This window comes from Dysidea avara, chromosome 4, assembly GCF_963678975.1.
Source record: "Dysidea avara chromosome 4, odDysAvar1.4, whole genome shotgun sequence".
Taxonomy (NCBI): domain Eukaryota; kingdom Metazoa; phylum Porifera; class Demospongiae; order Dictyoceratida; family Dysideidae; genus Dysidea; species Dysidea avara.
Window position 1 is genome coordinate 14,096,617 of NC_089275.1, and position 19,587 is coordinate 14,116,203.

The 19,587-nt window shown below is 36.0% G+C and overlaps 1 protein-coding gene across 1 annotated transcript in view; it reads right to left on the bottom strand.

Moving 5' to 3' along the window:
- Positions 1-18,292, bottom strand: part of LOC136253577 (fibrocystin-L-like) — a 21,519-nt gene extending 3,227 nt beyond the window's left edge. Inside the window, exons 1-20 of the mRNA XM_066046243.1 lie at positions 18,122-18,292; positions 17,013-17,267; positions 16,283-16,392; positions 15,767-15,858; positions 14,782-14,841; positions 14,362-14,430; positions 13,626-13,761; positions 13,295-13,403; positions 13,082-13,139; positions 12,344-12,419; positions 11,892-11,945; positions 11,200-11,267; positions 10,795-10,834; positions 9,075-9,145; positions 8,262-8,372; positions 7,991-8,077; positions 7,401-7,927; positions 5,068-5,715; positions 1,174-1,474; positions 523-1,118 (exon numbers count right to left, since the gene is read on the bottom strand). Coding sequence (XP_065902315.1) covers positions 523-1,118; positions 1,174-1,474; positions 5,068-5,715; positions 7,401-7,927; positions 7,991-8,077; positions 8,262-8,372; positions 9,075-9,145; positions 10,795-10,834; positions 11,200-11,267; positions 11,892-11,945; positions 12,344-12,419; positions 13,082-13,139; positions 13,295-13,403; positions 13,626-13,761; positions 14,362-14,430; positions 14,782-14,841; positions 15,767-15,858; positions 16,283-16,392; positions 17,013-17,267; positions 18,122-18,292 — 3,639 coding nt within the window. The remainder of the gene's footprint in view (positions 1-522; positions 1,119-1,173; positions 1,475-5,067; positions 5,716-7,400; positions 7,928-7,990; positions 8,078-8,261; positions 8,373-9,074; positions 9,146-10,794; positions 10,835-11,199; positions 11,268-11,891; positions 11,946-12,343; positions 12,420-13,081; positions 13,140-13,294; positions 13,404-13,625; positions 13,762-14,361; positions 14,431-14,781; positions 14,842-15,766; positions 15,859-16,282; positions 16,393-17,012; positions 17,268-18,121) is intronic.
- Between the last annotated feature and the right edge of the window lie 1,295 nt (positions 18,293-19,587).

Here is a 19,587-nt window from a genome sequence, read left to right on the forward strand (position 1 = left end):
TTAGGCCAGCAATCCATTTCTGGTAAAAATGTAAGTTTGATTTTGTGTGTGTGGAAGCTTTGTTATGTGAAATCCGGTCACATATGATATATACATCAGATATACTGTAATACATATTAGAGCTCAAGCATATTCCTTGCTGCAAAATTTTATCAAATAAGCACTACTTTTACTAGGCCAACACCATTAAACTGGTGAATCTACTCACTATAGAATATGCAAAAAATCACCATACATTATGGAGTATTGGCATGTTCACGTAGGTATAGCAACAGGGGAAGTTCTCTCCACAAGAATGAATTAGCCCCACCACTACAATTAATAGAACATTCAGCTACTCTAATAGAGCAATCATGCACTGAAACAAAACATTCAGATGCCAAAATTGTTACTAAATCCAATTTCAGAAGACTACAGTTGCAAAAAAAAGTGCTACTACTGAAGTCCCCACTATGCATGCATATTGATTAATCATATTACTAATTTACTATGTAAGTTAGAAATAATGTATCATTTATTTACCTGTGGGTCCTTCTTAGGAAGTCGCAGCATGTCACCTCTGAATGGTCTCAAAAACACTCCACCATCAGTGATTGTCTCTACGTCTGAAGAAGTGTTATTTCCAATTTCTTGTATTAAGCTACTACCATCAACCACCAGTGGTTCTTGGTCACCACCTTTCTCCAACCATTGGATATCGTATGTCACTTCATGACAGGTACCACCTCCTATGACTTGTATATCACCAATATCAAATGTTTCTTCAAGCCATGTTTCAAGTGTAGAATCATCAACATTATATGGAAATGTTTGCCATGTTTGAACTCCTGTGGCAGCGAACTGTGGTGCAAAAACTGTAAATTCACCTGTCACCCCAGATGTGGCACCAACAGTTTTTTGGATAGTTATTAAGTCATCATTAGTAGCAGTGTAACTCAACAGTGGTATACCAACAGCACAGTAGTGTACAGTGTATTCAACAGTATAGGTGAGATATCTTGTAAAATACTTTAATGAATCAGAGACACTAAGACCCTCATATGCAATTAGATCACTTTGTACATCTACTTCATCAATGTATATTCCATTGGGCCTAGCTGGGAGTTCTTCTACAAATACTGTAAAAAATGCAGCATGCAACTGCTGTGTGTGCAGAGTACAGTGTAATCTTACTTTGATTATTATTATCCTGCTGAATGGAAACTTCATCAATCCACAAATCACCAGGGGCAACATTGAAGAATATTTGATAGGTGGTAAACTCAAGCCCTCTATCTGCAAAATAGCCACTATCTTGTGTGAAATACTCATAGAGATTGATGCAGCGATAACTCCAACTATTGGGTGATGGTGGATATTCTTCTTCTGGTAGTGGGACATGTATGCCATACAGTGGTCTTCTTCCATCTTCTAACAATGTGTATGTGTAAGTATTCAGTGTTGAAGGTAGTGTACCACGATAAGCAAAGCAAAACTACAGAAAAAGAAAGAATAAATTTATGTAAAATTAAACACTATGTAAATATGTGGGACTTACACTCCACTCTATACAAGTATGTATGTCAGCATGTTTAATAATGTTTATGCATCTGCATGTATGGCGTGTGTGTGTATGTGTGTGTGTGTGTGTGTGTGTACATGCATGCATGCGAGCATGTGTGTGGTACAATTAAGTCTTTTCACACACATAATTTCATAATGTGACCAGGTTTGGTCTTATTGAACATGACACCAGGTTTACCACAAGTACAAACCTATCATTGTGAATACACTATTAAATTTCTAAGTTTCTTTACCTCCAGAAATTAATTTTAGAAAACTGATTCTAACCTATGTAGCTTCAAGTACCATTTTTTAATACTGGTATTATTTCTGAAAGCAGGGATTATAGATTTGAGATGATTCTCTTTGTTTAATGCTTTTATTGTAATGATCATTAAAATTCCTAAGGTTTGTTTACATGTGTATTGTGAGGCAAATAGTAGTCGAGTAATTGTGTTTTGCACTTGAAATGTGTCAAGTTTAGCTATGCTGCCACTATTGTTTCTCCTTGAGCAATCACTGCCTACTTAATTATATTAATTCATTTAGGCATGAGTCAAATACACTGTATGCTCAAAATTTTGCCTAAAATGCTTTTAGGAATTTTTCAAAAATTTCACCTATCATGCTGTTCAGTGTTCTCAACATGCTTGGATTATGCTTGCATTATGCTCCTAGGTTAGCAACATTTCTAACTGTAATCTTTACAACTTCTATTCACTGATTGCTCTATTAGAGTACTTCACTACAAAGTGACTGTTCTATTAGAGAGTATCAATCTAAGGAGCTATGTACAATGTTTTTGATTGTGACATTTTGCTACTTTCACGATTGTAGGATGCAACATATCACGATTATGATAACTATCACGATGTTATAACTTAATACGTAGTATCAACTTTGTACAAACTGTTCATTTTAACAATACACAGTGAAATTGTGTACAACTGTTCAAAACAATTAAGGTGATAGGCAGTTAGAGTTTAAAAACAGTATAGTATCCTTATAAATTACAATAGGTAAGCATTTTAACTATGTGGTAGGATATATTCATGCAATGAACTCTCAGTAGTCTAGGATTGTTTTCTAGATTATGTTCTTCCACAACAGTATGTACCACTATTTTGAATTCACATTAAAATTTGCATGTGATGTCACAACATCACAATTATTTGTAATACGTACATATCAACATTATGATGTTCAGAGACAATCTTGATTAATCCCACAATCGACATATAATCTCCCAGCCCTATGGAATTAAATTCAACCCATAAGCACTTTGACTCCCAAAATTTGCATCAAAACACTATGATGCAATAATCCACAGTACGCCTCATGTTACATTGTAGATACACTTCAATATTTGATAATTGTATAACACTACACTGTACCTCTTATAGTAAGTATTTACAAGTGTGCATTGTGGTACTACATGATCATGCTGTAAAATTACAATTATTCATACAGTAAGGTAGTAACTATAATTATATTAGGGATAGTAGAGGTTTAAAATATAACCAGATACCAGCCTTACAATACATTCATGGCACCTTGGCAAAATTGGTTACATAGGGTAAAAGTACCTTTAGAGTGGCCAAATACTTCCGATAAGTTACAGTAATACAGAATCTAAAATAATGCCTTTAACAGAATTTTCTACAGCCTGCCGGCCTTGCCTACCTTGTCTTCCTGCCTACCTTTTCTGCCTGCCTACCTTATCAGCCAGCCAGCCAGCTTGACACATGCTTTTTGGCATACCACAGTACATACAATACGCACATCATGAGCTTACCTCCTTTGTGTTTTCATTGACAACTCAAGGTGTCGGGCTACCCTGTCACAGTGGCTGACTATACACGATAATTGTCCATGCGTATTTCTGTAGTATCTGCAGAGCCTCTTCTCGTATTGTTCTTCAAATTAATGCACTGCTGTGCAACTGGTGGAACATGGGTTAAAATTGCTGCTCCGATCACTTTTGTTAATTAATAGTCAGGATGCATGATCACATGCAAAAAGGTATTAATCTTAGGTAGCCAGTCTTTCTTTTGGTGTAGTATGTGTGAACTCACTTGTCACAAATACGTATTAGTTAAGACACTGTAGCGACTGCTGTATGGGAAATATAGCACAAAAAGAGTGGGCTATATTTTGTCTTGAGACCACTCTTTGAGTGCTATATTTCCCATACAGCACGAGCATGGCTGTACTTTAACTGATTTAAAGAACTTCCTAGTTTGAGCTGGAGTATATGTGCGAAACCATTCAAAACTCACCAAGGAGTCTTCAAACAATTGACGTCGCTCTGGATAACGATCGGACATACTCTGTAGTGCTTTTTCCTCTGGTTCTGGGGTGCTTCTCCATTTAATTGTCCTTGTCGTCTCAATTTTTGGATCGAGCACCGCATAAAAAAATTTTTTCTGCCCATGCACAGTGTTATAATTACGTGCAATATAGCATGTGGTGGTTGTATGTAGCACTGCGGTTGTGTATATAGCGCTGTGCTCTCCTATTTAGCACTGTGGTCACGTACAACCATTCTGTATGATGAATATTTGCTTTCATCTTTCACTCAAAGTTCTTTAAAGTATGTTACAAAAAGTTAACAAATAAATGCAGGAAAAATTATGAATTTAAAATTGATTTGATGAAACAAGTTAAGTGAGGTCATCTACAACCTGAAGATACCATACAGTATGATAGTAATAGGTCATGAAGGTTTGCCTCACAATATATATATATATATATATATATATGTGTACCTTCATGGTGCCTATAGTATTGATTGGTATAGCCAAGCCCATAGGTGCCATCAGTATGACTCCAATAGGGTGCTACAAAATATTCTCTGACTGCCTGGCTGATTCCTTCAGACAAGCGTAACTCAACAACAACAGCAAAGGAAATGGGCTTGATTTTTCACTGTTCAACATTGCTTCAACTCAACAAGTCTCTTTTGGCATATTGCATTACATACAGTCATGCTCCATGGACTCATCTGTGTCCTATATGCTTCATCTGTCTTTGCTGACATGCAAGATGTCAATTTATGGTATATACGTAGCTCTGCACAATGGCCCCAAAGTTTTTGTTATGACTGGATTGATTGCAGAGGTCCTCTTTGTAGTGTTTTGTTTGTAATGTACACTACTGTATGTTGTTTACACCCTCCAAACTACTGAGTTGTGAAGGTGTGGAAAATAGCATATTCCTGGTTTTTGTAAAGTACACACTTGTCTGTTGCATCCCAAAACACATTGGCTTTTCTTGGCCAAATGACATACTATTGTGCTGTGTGTCCTGATTTGGCACATGTTATTTATTATTATAATTTATGTCTTCTGGATAACTTATTTGAATGTGAAGCACATTGTGATGGATCTTGGCAATTGACTAGTTAATCATATGACTGTCACAGCACAAATCCAAAATTTCCTAGGGCTCTACCATAAAAGCATTTTGAATGTTATACTGTGTAGCATGTGTACATATTATAGTGCATGTATTTGTTGTGCTTACCCATTGGTATATAACCACAGGAATATTTCCCATGGTAGTACTCGTGATATCATCTACACTTCTATATGCTCTATATATAATATAAGGGTCCTTCAATGAGAATCGACCACATTGTGGATCAATCGAATTATCAAGGGTACCCCAAATGGTACCAGTACTGCCATCATAACTGTGTGTCCAGTATATCTGACCAGCTGGAGATTTAGTACAAGTGACTGAGATTATATCATGGAGTTGGTCCTGTATAAAGTCATTGTCTCTGTCTGATAGTGAGATGATATCTGTCATTCGATTTGGTAAGCCCAACACCAAGTCATTAGGGAAACGACATAATTGAACTACAGTAATATCGATACCAATAAGTGAGGCATTATATTCCCCAACTTCTAAGGCAGTAGTTCTCTGTATTGTCTCAAAAAACACTACTTGAAAAGTTGTTTGATCATCAGTAGCAGTCTTGGTCACTCTGATGTCTGATCCACTAGCCCCATCAATAATTGCTGTCACAGCTGAGTCAAACTGATTTGCTGATCTGCTGGCAGTTAAGTTAGTTGATTCTGATGAGCCATATTGTAGTGTGAATGGTGAAGATGTGGATCCATTGATTGTAACATTTAGTATCATTGGTTCAATGTACATGGTGATCTCCTACAAAAGAACATACTAGCATTAAGCCAGCTATAGTACAATTGTGAGGATAGCTACTTGTCAACATGCATGTAAAATGTGGTAGAAGGTCTACACGTAGATACTCTAAGGTGATAACTATGCTAGTGGGAAATGGCTAATAAACATCACAATGGCTAATGTGGCAACGACCATCAGTGCCAATAACAAACTACTGACACTGGCTAAGCAACTCAAGTAACTAACACAATAGTTATGAGAAATTTGAGACTGCTTTATTAGAGAGTTTTGACGATATTTAAGAATATTTTTCCTGTTGTCTTAAAAGTAATTCAGCATGAAACCATGTACTTGTAATTCCCTCACAGGTGGTCAGCTAGTAGCAAATATATTCATAAGAGGCCTTGTGAAGGCACATTGCATTTCTTCACAAGGCATATTGTTAATGTGATTCATTATTACAATGAATAATATTATCTATATGTCAGCTTACATTACACTATAAGAGGACTATAATAGCAGAAATCAAAGACGCTTTCTTTGTTCTGGTGCAGGTTGAAATAGTTTTAAAACTCTCTAATAGAGCATTCAATAATGACCTCCACTTCTTGTAATGGGAATGGAAGGGCGCAAGGAATACCCTAAGTCATCTCAAACTCACCATCATACAAACAATGAAAATGTTATTACAGCTGTATGCTCTCAGTTAGCATTAGGGTCAGTTTGGTTAATTTTTTACTGGGTGTATATACACTGTAAGTTCTTCTTTCATAATGTATAACACCCTTACCGATTTGGTAGAAAGCACAGAAGGGTAGTTGTAACTTAGTTGTTACATACAGTACCTGTACTATAGGTCTGGAAGTAAGGGAATGCTAATCTTTTGTTGAGCAGCGTCAGTAGTGCCAGCCAATTAACATACTGCAGATTAATGAATTCTAAAATACATAAAGTTTGAGCAAATTATCAAGCATAATACTGTTGGTGGGAAATAAAAGAATCTGTGGAAAGAAAAATAGGCTAGGTATGAAATAGCATATTCCTAGCTACAGGTATTATACTGTATAGCAAATAAATCGATCATAATGGTTAATGAAAATCAGATAATAATTCAGAACTCTTTGTTTGGCGGCAACATAAAACTTGTACATCATTAGCTATTATTTGTAAATTTATCAGAAGTTATTACTTGATGCACATATTTCATTACTGTTGAGATAGCTATGAAAGCATAACTCATTAACAATCTGTTTCAAACCACCAATGTTAATGTGCAAAAGTACCTTCTCGATTTTTTTGTGACACAGACAAAATTGCTCTACTTTTGTATGCATACAATATGAACATGTACCCTTTCAACTTAAAAGAATTATGTTAATATTAAACCTGCTCTGTAGTTTTCAGTTATTAAAGCAATATGGTATTTGTACTAACTGAGTAGAAGACGTTCAAAAATCTACACTGTTCTTAACCAGCACAAACTAACTAACTCGGAGCAAAGCTTGGCTGTCTAGAAAGTCATACTATAGCAACCCTGGTAATTGTTTGCTCTTGTGCAACTGGACAGACATAGACATTCACACACTGACAATAATACAGGTAACCAGGAGCTGGCTTCTGACTGGCTGCAGGGTGCATATAAACTTTGTTAGCAATAAAAATACAAAACTACATCGCGATGAAATAAATAGTAATAGTTATCTTACATGTGTTTCCTTTATTATCTCTGCTGATAACACTATTTGCTGTTCTTCATGTTCTCCATATGCCTCACTAGATGTGAGATTAGTATTGTGGTATTTAGCACCAAATCCAAGATCCCAACCCCCAGGACCTTGGCTATGTAAAACTTCCAAGTAGTAAGGTTTACCACCTTCTAGTTCAATAGGTACAGACTTCTGAGTAGAAAAATGATTCCATCGGCCTCTAGTATGTTCGTTAGCATATGCTACCAGTTCAGTATGTTCAGCTAACATGTTGGAGCTAAGATAAAACCTGCTTGAGTCATCAGATCGGATATAAAACGTGTACCAGCCACTAAATGGAGGGACATAAAACCCAGTGTATTTGGAGTTGAAATAAAACTCTTCTCCAAACTGCGAAGGTCGTTGAGAAGTTGCATATGCAATCTCAACATAGCCCTCAACATTGGGAGGATTATCATTAGCATTTGTTCTAAATCTATCAAGGTTCCCATCACGATTATATAGTTGCCGAAGCAGCCCTCGACCTCCTAGAGTAGTGAAGAAGAAAAATGGTATATAGAATAACAAACATATTGGCAAAAGATAATTACCTGGATAATAAGTGGAATCACCTTGACTGGCACCAGTGATACAAGTAATTTCTGTTGTGGTGATATCTTGAATATCACAAGGGACACCTACGTGAGCAAGTGACATAGCAACCTTCATCAAGTGTATTGCTTCTTTAAAGTAAAAAATAGTATACTATTTTTAAATCTACTGTATGTACGTATAGTGTATATGTATATCAATTACAAATAAACTGAATATGAATTGATACACAGAAAAAAAAGAACATTACAGGACACACATTCATCTCACCTCCTACCAACGCTTCAATATCAGTAGCATTAGGATCAAAGTACTCTCCAAAAATTGTTATGGTAGTTCCTCCATTGATACTACCCATATTGGGACTGACTCCCGTTATGTCTGTAAAGTGTGTAGAAAATTAATATTTTGCACATAGAAATTTAGTGCTATTTGTATGCTAGCAATCCTGAGTAATAAGTTAACAAGTATTCTTTGTAAACACTTAAATGAATTTATTTTGCACTAAATTCATATTGATAGGGTCTCCAAATGAAAAAATCTATATCTTCGAATGATCAGCAATCTACATGTACTGTCATGTTAAGGGTCAAGGAGACACAGGTGTAGCAGCAGTCTGTCTGTTTCCTAGCATGAAATATTCTAAAGTATATTTAATATGTGGTGTACATTCTTCTTTTATGCCAACATGCACTCTCCCCCAAGCTTTATGAGGTTGTCCACTCCTGTAAAGTTTATACTTGGAGAGTTTTGGTAGTGACGTTGTGTCACCAATCAGCACAATTCAATGCTACCTACACAGCTTGTAGCTGCAGGAACTGCTCAAGCAATGAGCTTGTATGAACAATATGGAGATTGCTGAAGAATTTATTTGGAGTAGCGGTTGTATGTACATATGATACTACACATGTAAGTCTACTGTATTACTGTTATGCACAAGTCAATCTAAATGATGCAGTCACTAAGACTGGAATTTGTAGAGACAATAACTATGCATTTCTATTATCAAGAACGTGTCCCATCCCACTTATAAATCTGAAATTTTCATCTGATAAAACATTGTAGTCAATAAAATGTCATTACCAGCATGTGTCTGATAGATGTACTGCCTCAAATTGTTATCCAGTGAATAGTCCTCCAGTGAAGTGACACCACTACACAATTAGCAATAAACTACCTCTGTCATGAACTGTTAATATGTATTGTCAATAATACATGTACATAAGTGATATCTTCCAGTATGATAGTACTGTAGGGATAGTACTGTAGGTATCTTTTATCTTTACTGACAGTGCAAGGTGTCGATTCACGGTAGCACCATGTAATGGCTTTCCTACGGGAATCTTTTAAGTACTTTTTGTTGCAGTGATCCTTACTATCATCTAATTTTATTACACTTGTTAGTCAACTTTTTGAAACAGGTAATACAACTCAACATCTGCTCTTATTTTAATTTATCCTGCCCATTACATATGGATTACAATAAGTGGAGTTAGTCTTGAACTATTCTGCTTACTTTGACTATTAGAACTGTAGTGGACGAGTTTTCTGACACACTTGAAGCATTTATATGCTATAACAAATCGACATCTTGTTCTGTCACTAAAAGGAAATGGGGCACAAAGAAGGACAAGGTAAGTCTCACGATGTGTGCATTGTGCATACTGCAGTAAGCCAAAAGGCACTTGTCTGGTTGAAGCAATATCAAGCAAGGAAAACGTCATACCTGTAGCCATAGCCATTATTGATTTACACTCATTACCTGAAGGGATAAGCTGTATAAAAAAAGGCCGGGTGCGGCCTTCAAAAGTCTGGATGAAAAAGTTATGGTGGTGGCCATGCAATGATCTAATGATAATGAAATTTACTAATGGCTTTGTGCATTATAAAAATGTATTACATCAGCTGTTACCTTTAATATCACAACTTTTTTCATCCAGGTTTTTAAAGGCCACACTTTTATACAGCTTGGCTCTTTTTGTATAAATTTCACTTCTTTTGTGTTTTAAGTATCCCAAGACAGCCTTAAACTGGCTTTGAGGCTTGTTTTTACACAAAATCATTGTTCTTCTTATCTACAGATACAATGATGATGACATAAGACAAACTAGTGTTCTACCAATACAGAAAAATGTCTACCAATCTGATACCAAAGTCAAAGCATCTAGCATGAAATAATCAATTAGCTATGATTAGTTGCATTTTATAATATAACGGTGTTTGTGAAAAGAATAATCTAAACCCCCCAAGCCCCTTAAACAAAGAAATTACACTGAATTTTGAGGGCTTGTATTTCACAATAGCATTGCTACATATGTGGGGAGCTGAAGGTGGAGGGTGTTTGCAGTACAAAAATGATTCCAATTCAAGAAGGGAACACAGAGCTATGTACGCATGAATATTGTGTTTCTTCTACTCACAGTGTGGCGTACCGACTTTCTTGGCTGCACAACACACTACCATGCGTCTTGATATCATTTTTTGAGGGGAGGTACAAAATTTCATAATCCCTACTATACAGTAAACCTGCCAACTCAAAATGCATACTATATTGTTCCACAGTGATCTATAGTAGCTACGTATATGCTAATTAAAAATGAAGCAAAACAATATCATCATTGATTAATGTCGTAGAATACTATTAAACATAATTGCTTTGCCATGCTTTACAAATGTTCATTCTCTGCATTTTTGTAGTGAGAAAGCAACTATGTATAACTGTGAATATAAATACATAATAATTTACGTTGGTTAAAGTGTTTTATCTTACATGTATCTACTTATGAACACTGTTTGAACATACCTCCCATAGCTTGGTACAATTAAAGTAGCATTCATGGAATCTGTAGGTAATTAAAATATAGACACAGACACATATGTATTATTTTATACAATAGTAAGTAGTAGGGATCACCAGATTTAACATTTTCTACTATAACATCCAACTGCAAATATTAAATATTCTTTAAGTGAAGCCTGCTCTCTCTCAAAGTAACAATATGCATGGTCACTTTGAATTTCAACAGGTCCATGTATAGATGTTGAGTTCCAATTTACATAATAAATTAATTTGCTGTATATACAGTAACACTATTTCTTATACTGTGCAAAATATAGTAGTGGCTTGGAGAACTGAGGTTACACTTTACAATAAGTATGGACTAATTTCTGTTGATGCATAATAAACACAATGATATTAATCACTAACCAATTCTATTCCCAGTCATCGGTACACAACCAACCATACCAGTTGTACCAGAAAGGCTGTTGTCATACCTACAGCATTAAAAATTCTGCAGTAAATTGTAGTTCATCTTTGCACATACAGGTAAAATATGATATGGCAGTTATTATACCAATCTCAATCATTGTAGCAACTAAGCTTGCACCAGTATAATTTCAAGCAAAATAGAAAAGCATTAAGCATAACCCCAACATACATGTAATAGCCAGACATGATTTTCATAATTTAATTAAAATACATAACTGTATATACATTTGCACCAAAAACAGAAAGTACACATTTTATAGAAGATTGAAATACTCTAATAGAGCAGTCACTTATTCTAATAAAACAGTAAAGAAATACTAATACACTCTAATAAAACAGTCAGCTTCTTAATCAAAAATAGAATTTAAGCTTTATTTTTGAGTATTGCTCAAAAATATAACGGGCTGTTTAACCACTGCAATTATACACAACTAGGGTGTTTACATGTTATAGTGTTTGTATGTGCAACTATACAAATTTGTCTACAATGGAGGTCTCTATTAGCAAGGCTACCCAGAGAAAGTATTGGGCACTACACACAATTGCATAGAAAAACTCACAATTTAATTCAAGTCTTTAAAATGTAATAGAGCCACCAAGCACCATAACTCCTTAGTTAAACAACTTACGATTCTCCAGTATCAGGATCAACTGGGTCACACACTTCATCACCAACAAACAGCCTTAAAAACACAGACGTTACACATTATTAATGGCCAATTAGTCAAGATCATCCTACAACCAGTCACAATGCTGTAAAAATGAAGCACAAGGCAGAGAACACAAGGAAAAGCCAGATACTGTGCTGAGGCATTGATATACAGTACTTGATTATATAACTTGTAATACTTTTTATTAAATTAAAGCTAATGATGTCATGTAAAAAAGAAAATACTTTTAAAAGAAGGTTTTGATCATGTACATGATGAATTGACTCACAAAGAAAATTAAGCAACCAAAACAATGCTAGTCATAGATTTCTCCTGAGATAAAAACCATTTAGTCAGTTGTACAGGTAGGAACCTCTTTAGCATATACGCTGCTATAAAAAGTGTCATTTCTGTAAAATGTTTCACTATACCTGCTAATAAAGTCTTCCCCTTCTGGTTCATCAACATTAGTTGTGTATATTCTACCACTGAGACTGGCTACTGATCCTACGGGTGTACATGTAAACAGTAAAGATACTTTATATGGGAAGTGACTATTATAATTATTTGTGTTCATGACAGGGGCGGATCCGGGAGCTGGCAGGGGAGGGGCACAAATGGGCTAAGTTGTAGGTAGCTGGGGAGAGCCAGATTCTCTTGTTAGTTGCTACACTTTTGAAGCAACAAATAATCGCCTCTTAGTAGTGTCTCACTGCTGGTTTTGCCATTTTAGCCTTTGCAGATGGTTCTAAATCTTTAAAAGCTGTTTAAAAAGGCTTAAACAACCGCAACACGATAATTATTTGTAGAGGCGCTTAGTACACACGAAGGTGCTGGGTGTCAATTTCGCAGCTAGTTTGACTTTGGTTTCAAATGAATTTGTACTAAAATGCATGTTTTCATGAGATTTATAAACTGATCTTGACCTGACAAAGTTTAGTAATTTAATCAGAAGTGTATGGCTGGCTCCTTCACTGTTCCCACAAGTTGAGGGGGGGGAGAATTTGCCTCAAATGTCCCATCCTGGATCCACCATTGCATGAATTAGAGTTTCATGCTCAAGATTTTCACACAATAATCAAAGTGGTGTATTGTACAACAAATTGAATGTTGAACCGTGTTATCTCAAATCCAGTCATATAATAGGACTAAGAGGAAGTCACACATACCTGGGGTGCCAGCATGAGGAAAAACATACTCGATCATTGGTGTTCTGTCATCACGATACTGCAAAAATATTACAGTAAAATTATGAGCATAATATGTGTCTTGCTGAAGTATTAAATTTTATTATAATTATGGAAATAACTCCATAAATATTAGAACTAATAGATTACAACTAATAGATTAGTCAATTTAGTCTAATGTGTGCAATTACTCACATCAAAGTAGCAACCACCACAGTAGCTTCCTCCAAGTTCAATAACACTTTTACCATCAATAAATACAGTGAGTGTATAACGTTCTCGGTCCACACCAGTAGGAGATGGACTGATAAAACAATTTTAAAAAGAATGATGTTATAGTCACCATAATATCATGCAACCAGTATACTCTTATAGAGAAACCTGGCTAATCAGGTTAGGGAGAAAAATAGCCACTTGTAAACTTGCAATCATTTTACGTACACCCATAGAATATGTACATACACGTATAGATAACATTAATTTTGTGTATGATAAAAACATAATGACTGCTACACACACCACATACCCAGTATCACACACTATTTGTTCAGTGGTAGTGTAGTAGGTATACACTAGACATTCTACTCTGTTGTCACCATTAGTGAAGTAGACACGGTTACCCTTGGTAGGATCATCATAATTGTATTGGTCAGGACTAAATCCTACAAAAGGACATGATTACATGGTCCAATGGATAGGCCCTGGCCTATTATGCCCAAAATTTTACGTATTATGATTTTGAGCATTGCTCAAAAATTAAGCCTATTATGCTCAAAATTATGCTTTCAAAATCAAGATTGTGCTCTAGAACTGACTGTTTTGTTAGAGTATATCAGCCTTTCCTGACTGCTGTGTTAGATTAAGCGACTGCTCTAGAGTATCTTGATCTTATTTCTGCAAAGTGTGAATAACCAACAAAGAAATGGTTTATTAAGTTATATTACATGTTTTTAAATATGAAATGCACTAATAATACTATTGGTAGTGATTATTTGCTTTCTTTCGGGCACACATACTGCACATTTTGATTAAATTTTCAAATATCATCCCTATTATGCTGGCATTATGCTTGATGCTTTTGGTCACCTATGCTTTAAATTACACCAGCATAATCGGCCGGGGCCTACCAATGGAGACAGTGAATAGTATGGATTACACTAGGTCATTTATAAAGACTAATGTACGCCATTAGGAATTCAATATGCAATGAAGTAAATCCCAAACAATTCCTTAAGGAAATACACACAGAAATACACACTTACCGCTGCCTTCAATGGTTATTCTGGTATTACCTCCAAAACTGCCAGTACGGGGATCAACTGAACTCACTCCTGAAAAATAAACAATTAGCTACATAATGCTACGCCCCTAGCTAAAAGGATCTAGCAATTATATAGATACTGTATTTGATGCACATTTACATAATAATTATATGCATGACCAGGCCTGCAAAATAGGGCATAATATGGACATGCAAAATTTCCCCAATTTTTTTCAAATCTTTATGGCTCATAACTTCTGGTCCCATTAAGCTTTATATGCTCACATAATTTTCGGACTATTTAATTGGCATTGTAATAAATGTTACAGAATAATAGATACAGAATACAGAATGCAGTCTGAATACTGAGATATGGCCATTCGTACATTGTCATAAAAGTGTGCTTCAGCAAACAACTCACTCGGTCTTGGTTGCCCTTCATCATCATCACCCGGTACTACAAATGGTGAATTCAGTGCAGCTACATAGTAAGTAGAAAGAGTTAAAGTCAAAACATGTGTAGAATTATATGCATACATGTTTCTTTTAAGTACATGTTTATATAGCTAGTTGAATGATTACTGTTTGTATTAGTAGATGCACCCTGTAGTACATGAGGTTTCCTGTGTACAATAGCAACCAATGGTATTTAATGCACATGCTAAGTAAACATGACAAAATAAGCCTAAATGGTCACCATCTATGTTCAGTCATTATACAAATGAAGATTAGCTAGTACAAAAATCTGTACAGAAAAATTTATATGGGTATCTTTCATTACAAACTTAGAGAAGCCATCGTGTGCTACATACTATGAATTGAGACCTTGTACCATCAGCAAAATTGCTTGGACACAAAGGAGAACAAAGATAAGTCCATAACATGCATATTGGCTGAAGAATATCTAACAGTGAAATAATCAAACCATAGTCTTAGTCATTATCTAGTCTGAAGGCATCAGTCAGTCAGTCAGTCAGTCAGTCAGTCAGTCAGTCAGTCAGTCAGTCAGTCAATTAGTCAGTCAGCAAAAATTCAACCATATAAAAAAATATCACTTTAATAGAAGCATTCAGCTTTTGGAAACGTTCAGGGTCATGCTGAATGAACTTTTGTACCTAACCAATACTGCCAAGGTGCTATTGTTTATGGTCAATATTTTATTTGTGAGAAAGTTCCAGCCTTCATGATCCCTAATATACAGTACTACCATACTGTATAATAAATGTTCTCAAATTACAAAACTATATATGCTAAGAAGACGTTTTGTTTTCATAAAAACAAGGTAAGTGGCACTGCTTCTACAACCTATAGCTATGCAGCAATAATTGAACAATATATCTAAGGTATATCAAGGATAGGCCTACAGCACTGAGGTTGTATACTTGCCAAGATAGTTGTAAACTTACAGCACAGTCCATCTATACAATTTCCAGCACTACTGGGACAGGAAGTACAAGCTCCACCAACAGTATAAGGATGTTGACCAACAAAGTTACCTCTATAAGAATCAACACAGCTCAATTTATATTATTATCACACATGGAGGTAATTTACAATAGCACACACTTACATCTACAAAGCAAATGAATTCATTGTTACCTTTCTAGGGATTCAATCAAAGATATAGTGATGAAACTATTTTGTGAGATAGTTTCACAGTATACAGTCATACGATTAGTTGATAAAAGTTCAAGATTTAATTGATAAAAGTTTACGATTCATTGAACATTGGTTTACAAATCACCCCAACTAGTACTGAAAACATCATGTGGTTTAGATTCCATTATAGCTAACATTCTCAAACACTGAACGACATGACCCACTTGAAAAGTAATACTTTATAAAGTGTACACACAAAGCTGTGCCAGCCAGTGTTATTCACAGTGTAGTCACATACTCAGTTTTACAAGGGAGTAACTCACCCTGGTCCATAGTTACACACAACAAGAGTTCCTGATGAGAATCCAACATCATATAGTCTAGTACAGGAAGCTGCCCCACATCCCACCAAATATGATCTGGCCCACACCACCTATAGGGTTTGTATATATGTAATTGTCATCAGTCATGGGCGATGTAGCTACATAACAGCATTGATGAGATCAAATGAAAAGTATTCCATTAAGTACAGTTGAGGTGTGAATTGTACTTTATAGCCCACAAACTTTAATGGCTTAATAAAGTACAGCTATGACAAAAATTAAAATGCAAGATGTCAGCAACTTATTGTCAACAACACCAATGACAGCTGGGTGTTACCAACAGAATAGTGTAACATAGTAATCAGCACATATACGTAACTACATGTAAGTAAGTACAGTGGAGAACAAGTGATAACTTGCACAGTGTGGTCAGCTGCCATGATAGTGCACTGAATGTTTTGTGCTTCAATTCACTAGGAAAGTTTGATGAATAGTTTGAAGCATAGCTTTGCTCATGCTTTATGAAAAATATAGTACTGAGTGCTTGGCCTTGATGCTAGTACTGCACGCATCGCACTCGGTTTCACATAGTTTATGATCAGCTGCATACCTGCATGGTGCTTTTTCTGTATAGCATTTGCAGTAATGCATACTGCACACCTGGACTGGCTAACATTGTATAATGCGTGTTCATTATGACTAGAGATTTATGACAAACACCATATCTCACCTGTGTGTAGTGTCCACATACTTTCCCTGGTGCACATGTGTTACTGCCATAGTCATAATCAGATGTTTCATTATACCAAGCTTGTATTGCAGCATCTACTACTGATTTAGGATTTGAGGCACTTGTAACATAAAGGTTTTCACCAATCCACGAGAAACCATCAACAAGGTCCATCCTATCAGCTGAACTGCTGTGGGAAAACCTACAACCATCAGCATACTGCTGTGCAAACTCTGCCAAATCTTGATCCCATTGCTGTAGAATGAACACACAAATAACAAGATACATAATTAGTTAGCAAATGTAAATATACCAGAAATTGTTGCATTGTGTGTAAATCCAGATTAGTAGCTATGTTTAAATATGATTAATACGGTATGCTTAAGATGCAAAATAGTTACCGGTATGGGGTTAGGTCATTTCCAGTCTGTCATCATATTTGGACAGAACGTTAATCAAAGAAACACTCAGTTTCACTCATGTGATTTTTTTGAGCATTAGCAATTTATTAACTGTTTCTATCGCATCATTTAGCATAAAATGTGCGTAACTGGCAAATTACTTCATCCCACTAAATGTAGGTGGTTAGGTATGCCATTACACCAGTCTCCTTTGTCAATGTGATCAATTTTCAATTTGAATTTAGTACAAATATAGCTACAGAGTGATACTCTATCTGATTAACAAACAACCTGACAAGTAAACCTGCCTGTACGCTATAGCTACACTGTGAGGTTACATAAAAACATGTATAGAAGTTGCATGAGAGGTAATGCGATCTACATATCTGAGTTCACAATGAGCATCAAATTTCACATCATAGAGTACTTGCATATACTAGCCACATCATAAAGTAATTGCATATAGGTACACCTTTAGTATGTCTTCTGTACTGCAGCTACCTAACCCAAAATGGTACTGTAGCTATTAAATAACTAGCTAGTCCCCCCCCACCACTCCACCCCCGACCCATAAAGTATGGGTCGGGCGCGCGAGACTAACGTAGGTACAGTACACAGTGCGGCTACGTATGACCTCGCGGCAGTAGCTAGCTAGCTAGCACACGTAAACATAACATTTTCAAATGCACAATCCAATCATTTCAATACCATTAGTAACATGTCAGAGGCTCCTTCTTGTCTCCTCAAGTCATTGTGCAGGTCCAGGGCGCTTTGTTTCTCCTCCCTAGTAAGCCCAGTAGAAATCTCGGTAGGAAACTGCGCACTGGATTGCCCACAGTAAAGGAACAAGCAAATATAAAACGTCACAGTTGCTCTCATCTTCCAAAAAGGCAACTGCTTTGAGACGCACAATCTAATAGTTGGCTCTTTATATGCAAGTGAGCCGTGCATCAGTGATGACGTAATTAGATGGTTGCTGTGTAGGTGTAAACGTGGGCGGAGAGTTTCTAGGTCTTCTGTTATTTGATTCTGACTTCTCGATAACATGAGCATACTTACCGACATAGTCTATAGTGTCGCTGCGTACCGCGGTTATATATAGTTATAGCTAGCTACCCGGGTACATGATGAACTCGAGGCCAGACAAACATTCGTCACGTGCACGGCATTTATCCCTAAGGCTACGAATCTGACAGCAGGTTCGTTTATATTATGTAACATTAAAATTCATATTTAGTGTACACTGATCATGACATGTTGGAGGTTTGGGGCTGAGGGAAAAATCCTCAATATTTACTGGTCCACCATATAGCTAGCTAGCTACTGTGACTATTGGAAGTTTTTTTCCCTTTTTCCCTTTTATTTTGTAATACATTTCAAAAAAGAATTTTCAATGAAGAACGTCATAATTATTTTGGCTTCACTCACTGCCAGAGAAAGTTCACTGGCAGTAGCACGCATTGGTCTACCACAAGTATATCTTGCACCTCTCAAAGACATAATCACTGATTTTAACAAGGAAAAGTTGAAAGTTTGCAATTGTTGCTGCTGAAAGTGATATTTGAAAAAAAAAAACATGAACATCAGACAAACTGTTGTTAACGTACAACCCCATATGACTGCAGACACTAAAGCCAAAGTAAGCATGTGATGTTTTACACTGAATAAGCTTCAGTTTGTATGAGTTCAGGGATGCAAATTTAAAACCAATCACCCCAAACTTGTGTTGCATGTACGTATATGTACTAGTATTCACTATGATTAGTAAGAAGAAATTTGATATGCTGAACTTCATAGCTATTCAGCATAAGATGTTGGGTGTTTCCAATAAATGATTAAAGAAGTAACTAGCTATGACCTCCTTTCAATATCAGCTAGCTATATTGTCACAGTAACTATAGTTACGTGTATGAATGTGAGGAATGAAGAGGCAGACAATTTGTGATCATAAGCATCAGTGAATTTCAGTAACAGCATAATACTACAGGTATTCATTCTCTGGAGTGCTTATGTATGCAATAATGTCTATCTTCCTTACCACAGCTCCTTCAGGTGTTCAAATCATTGAATAGATGGTATTCACGAGGTTGCTAAGACCGTAGTCTTACACCAACTACAGTGTTACCAGCATAAATGGTTAAACTATTTCCATCATCACAATGAGTCATAAGATG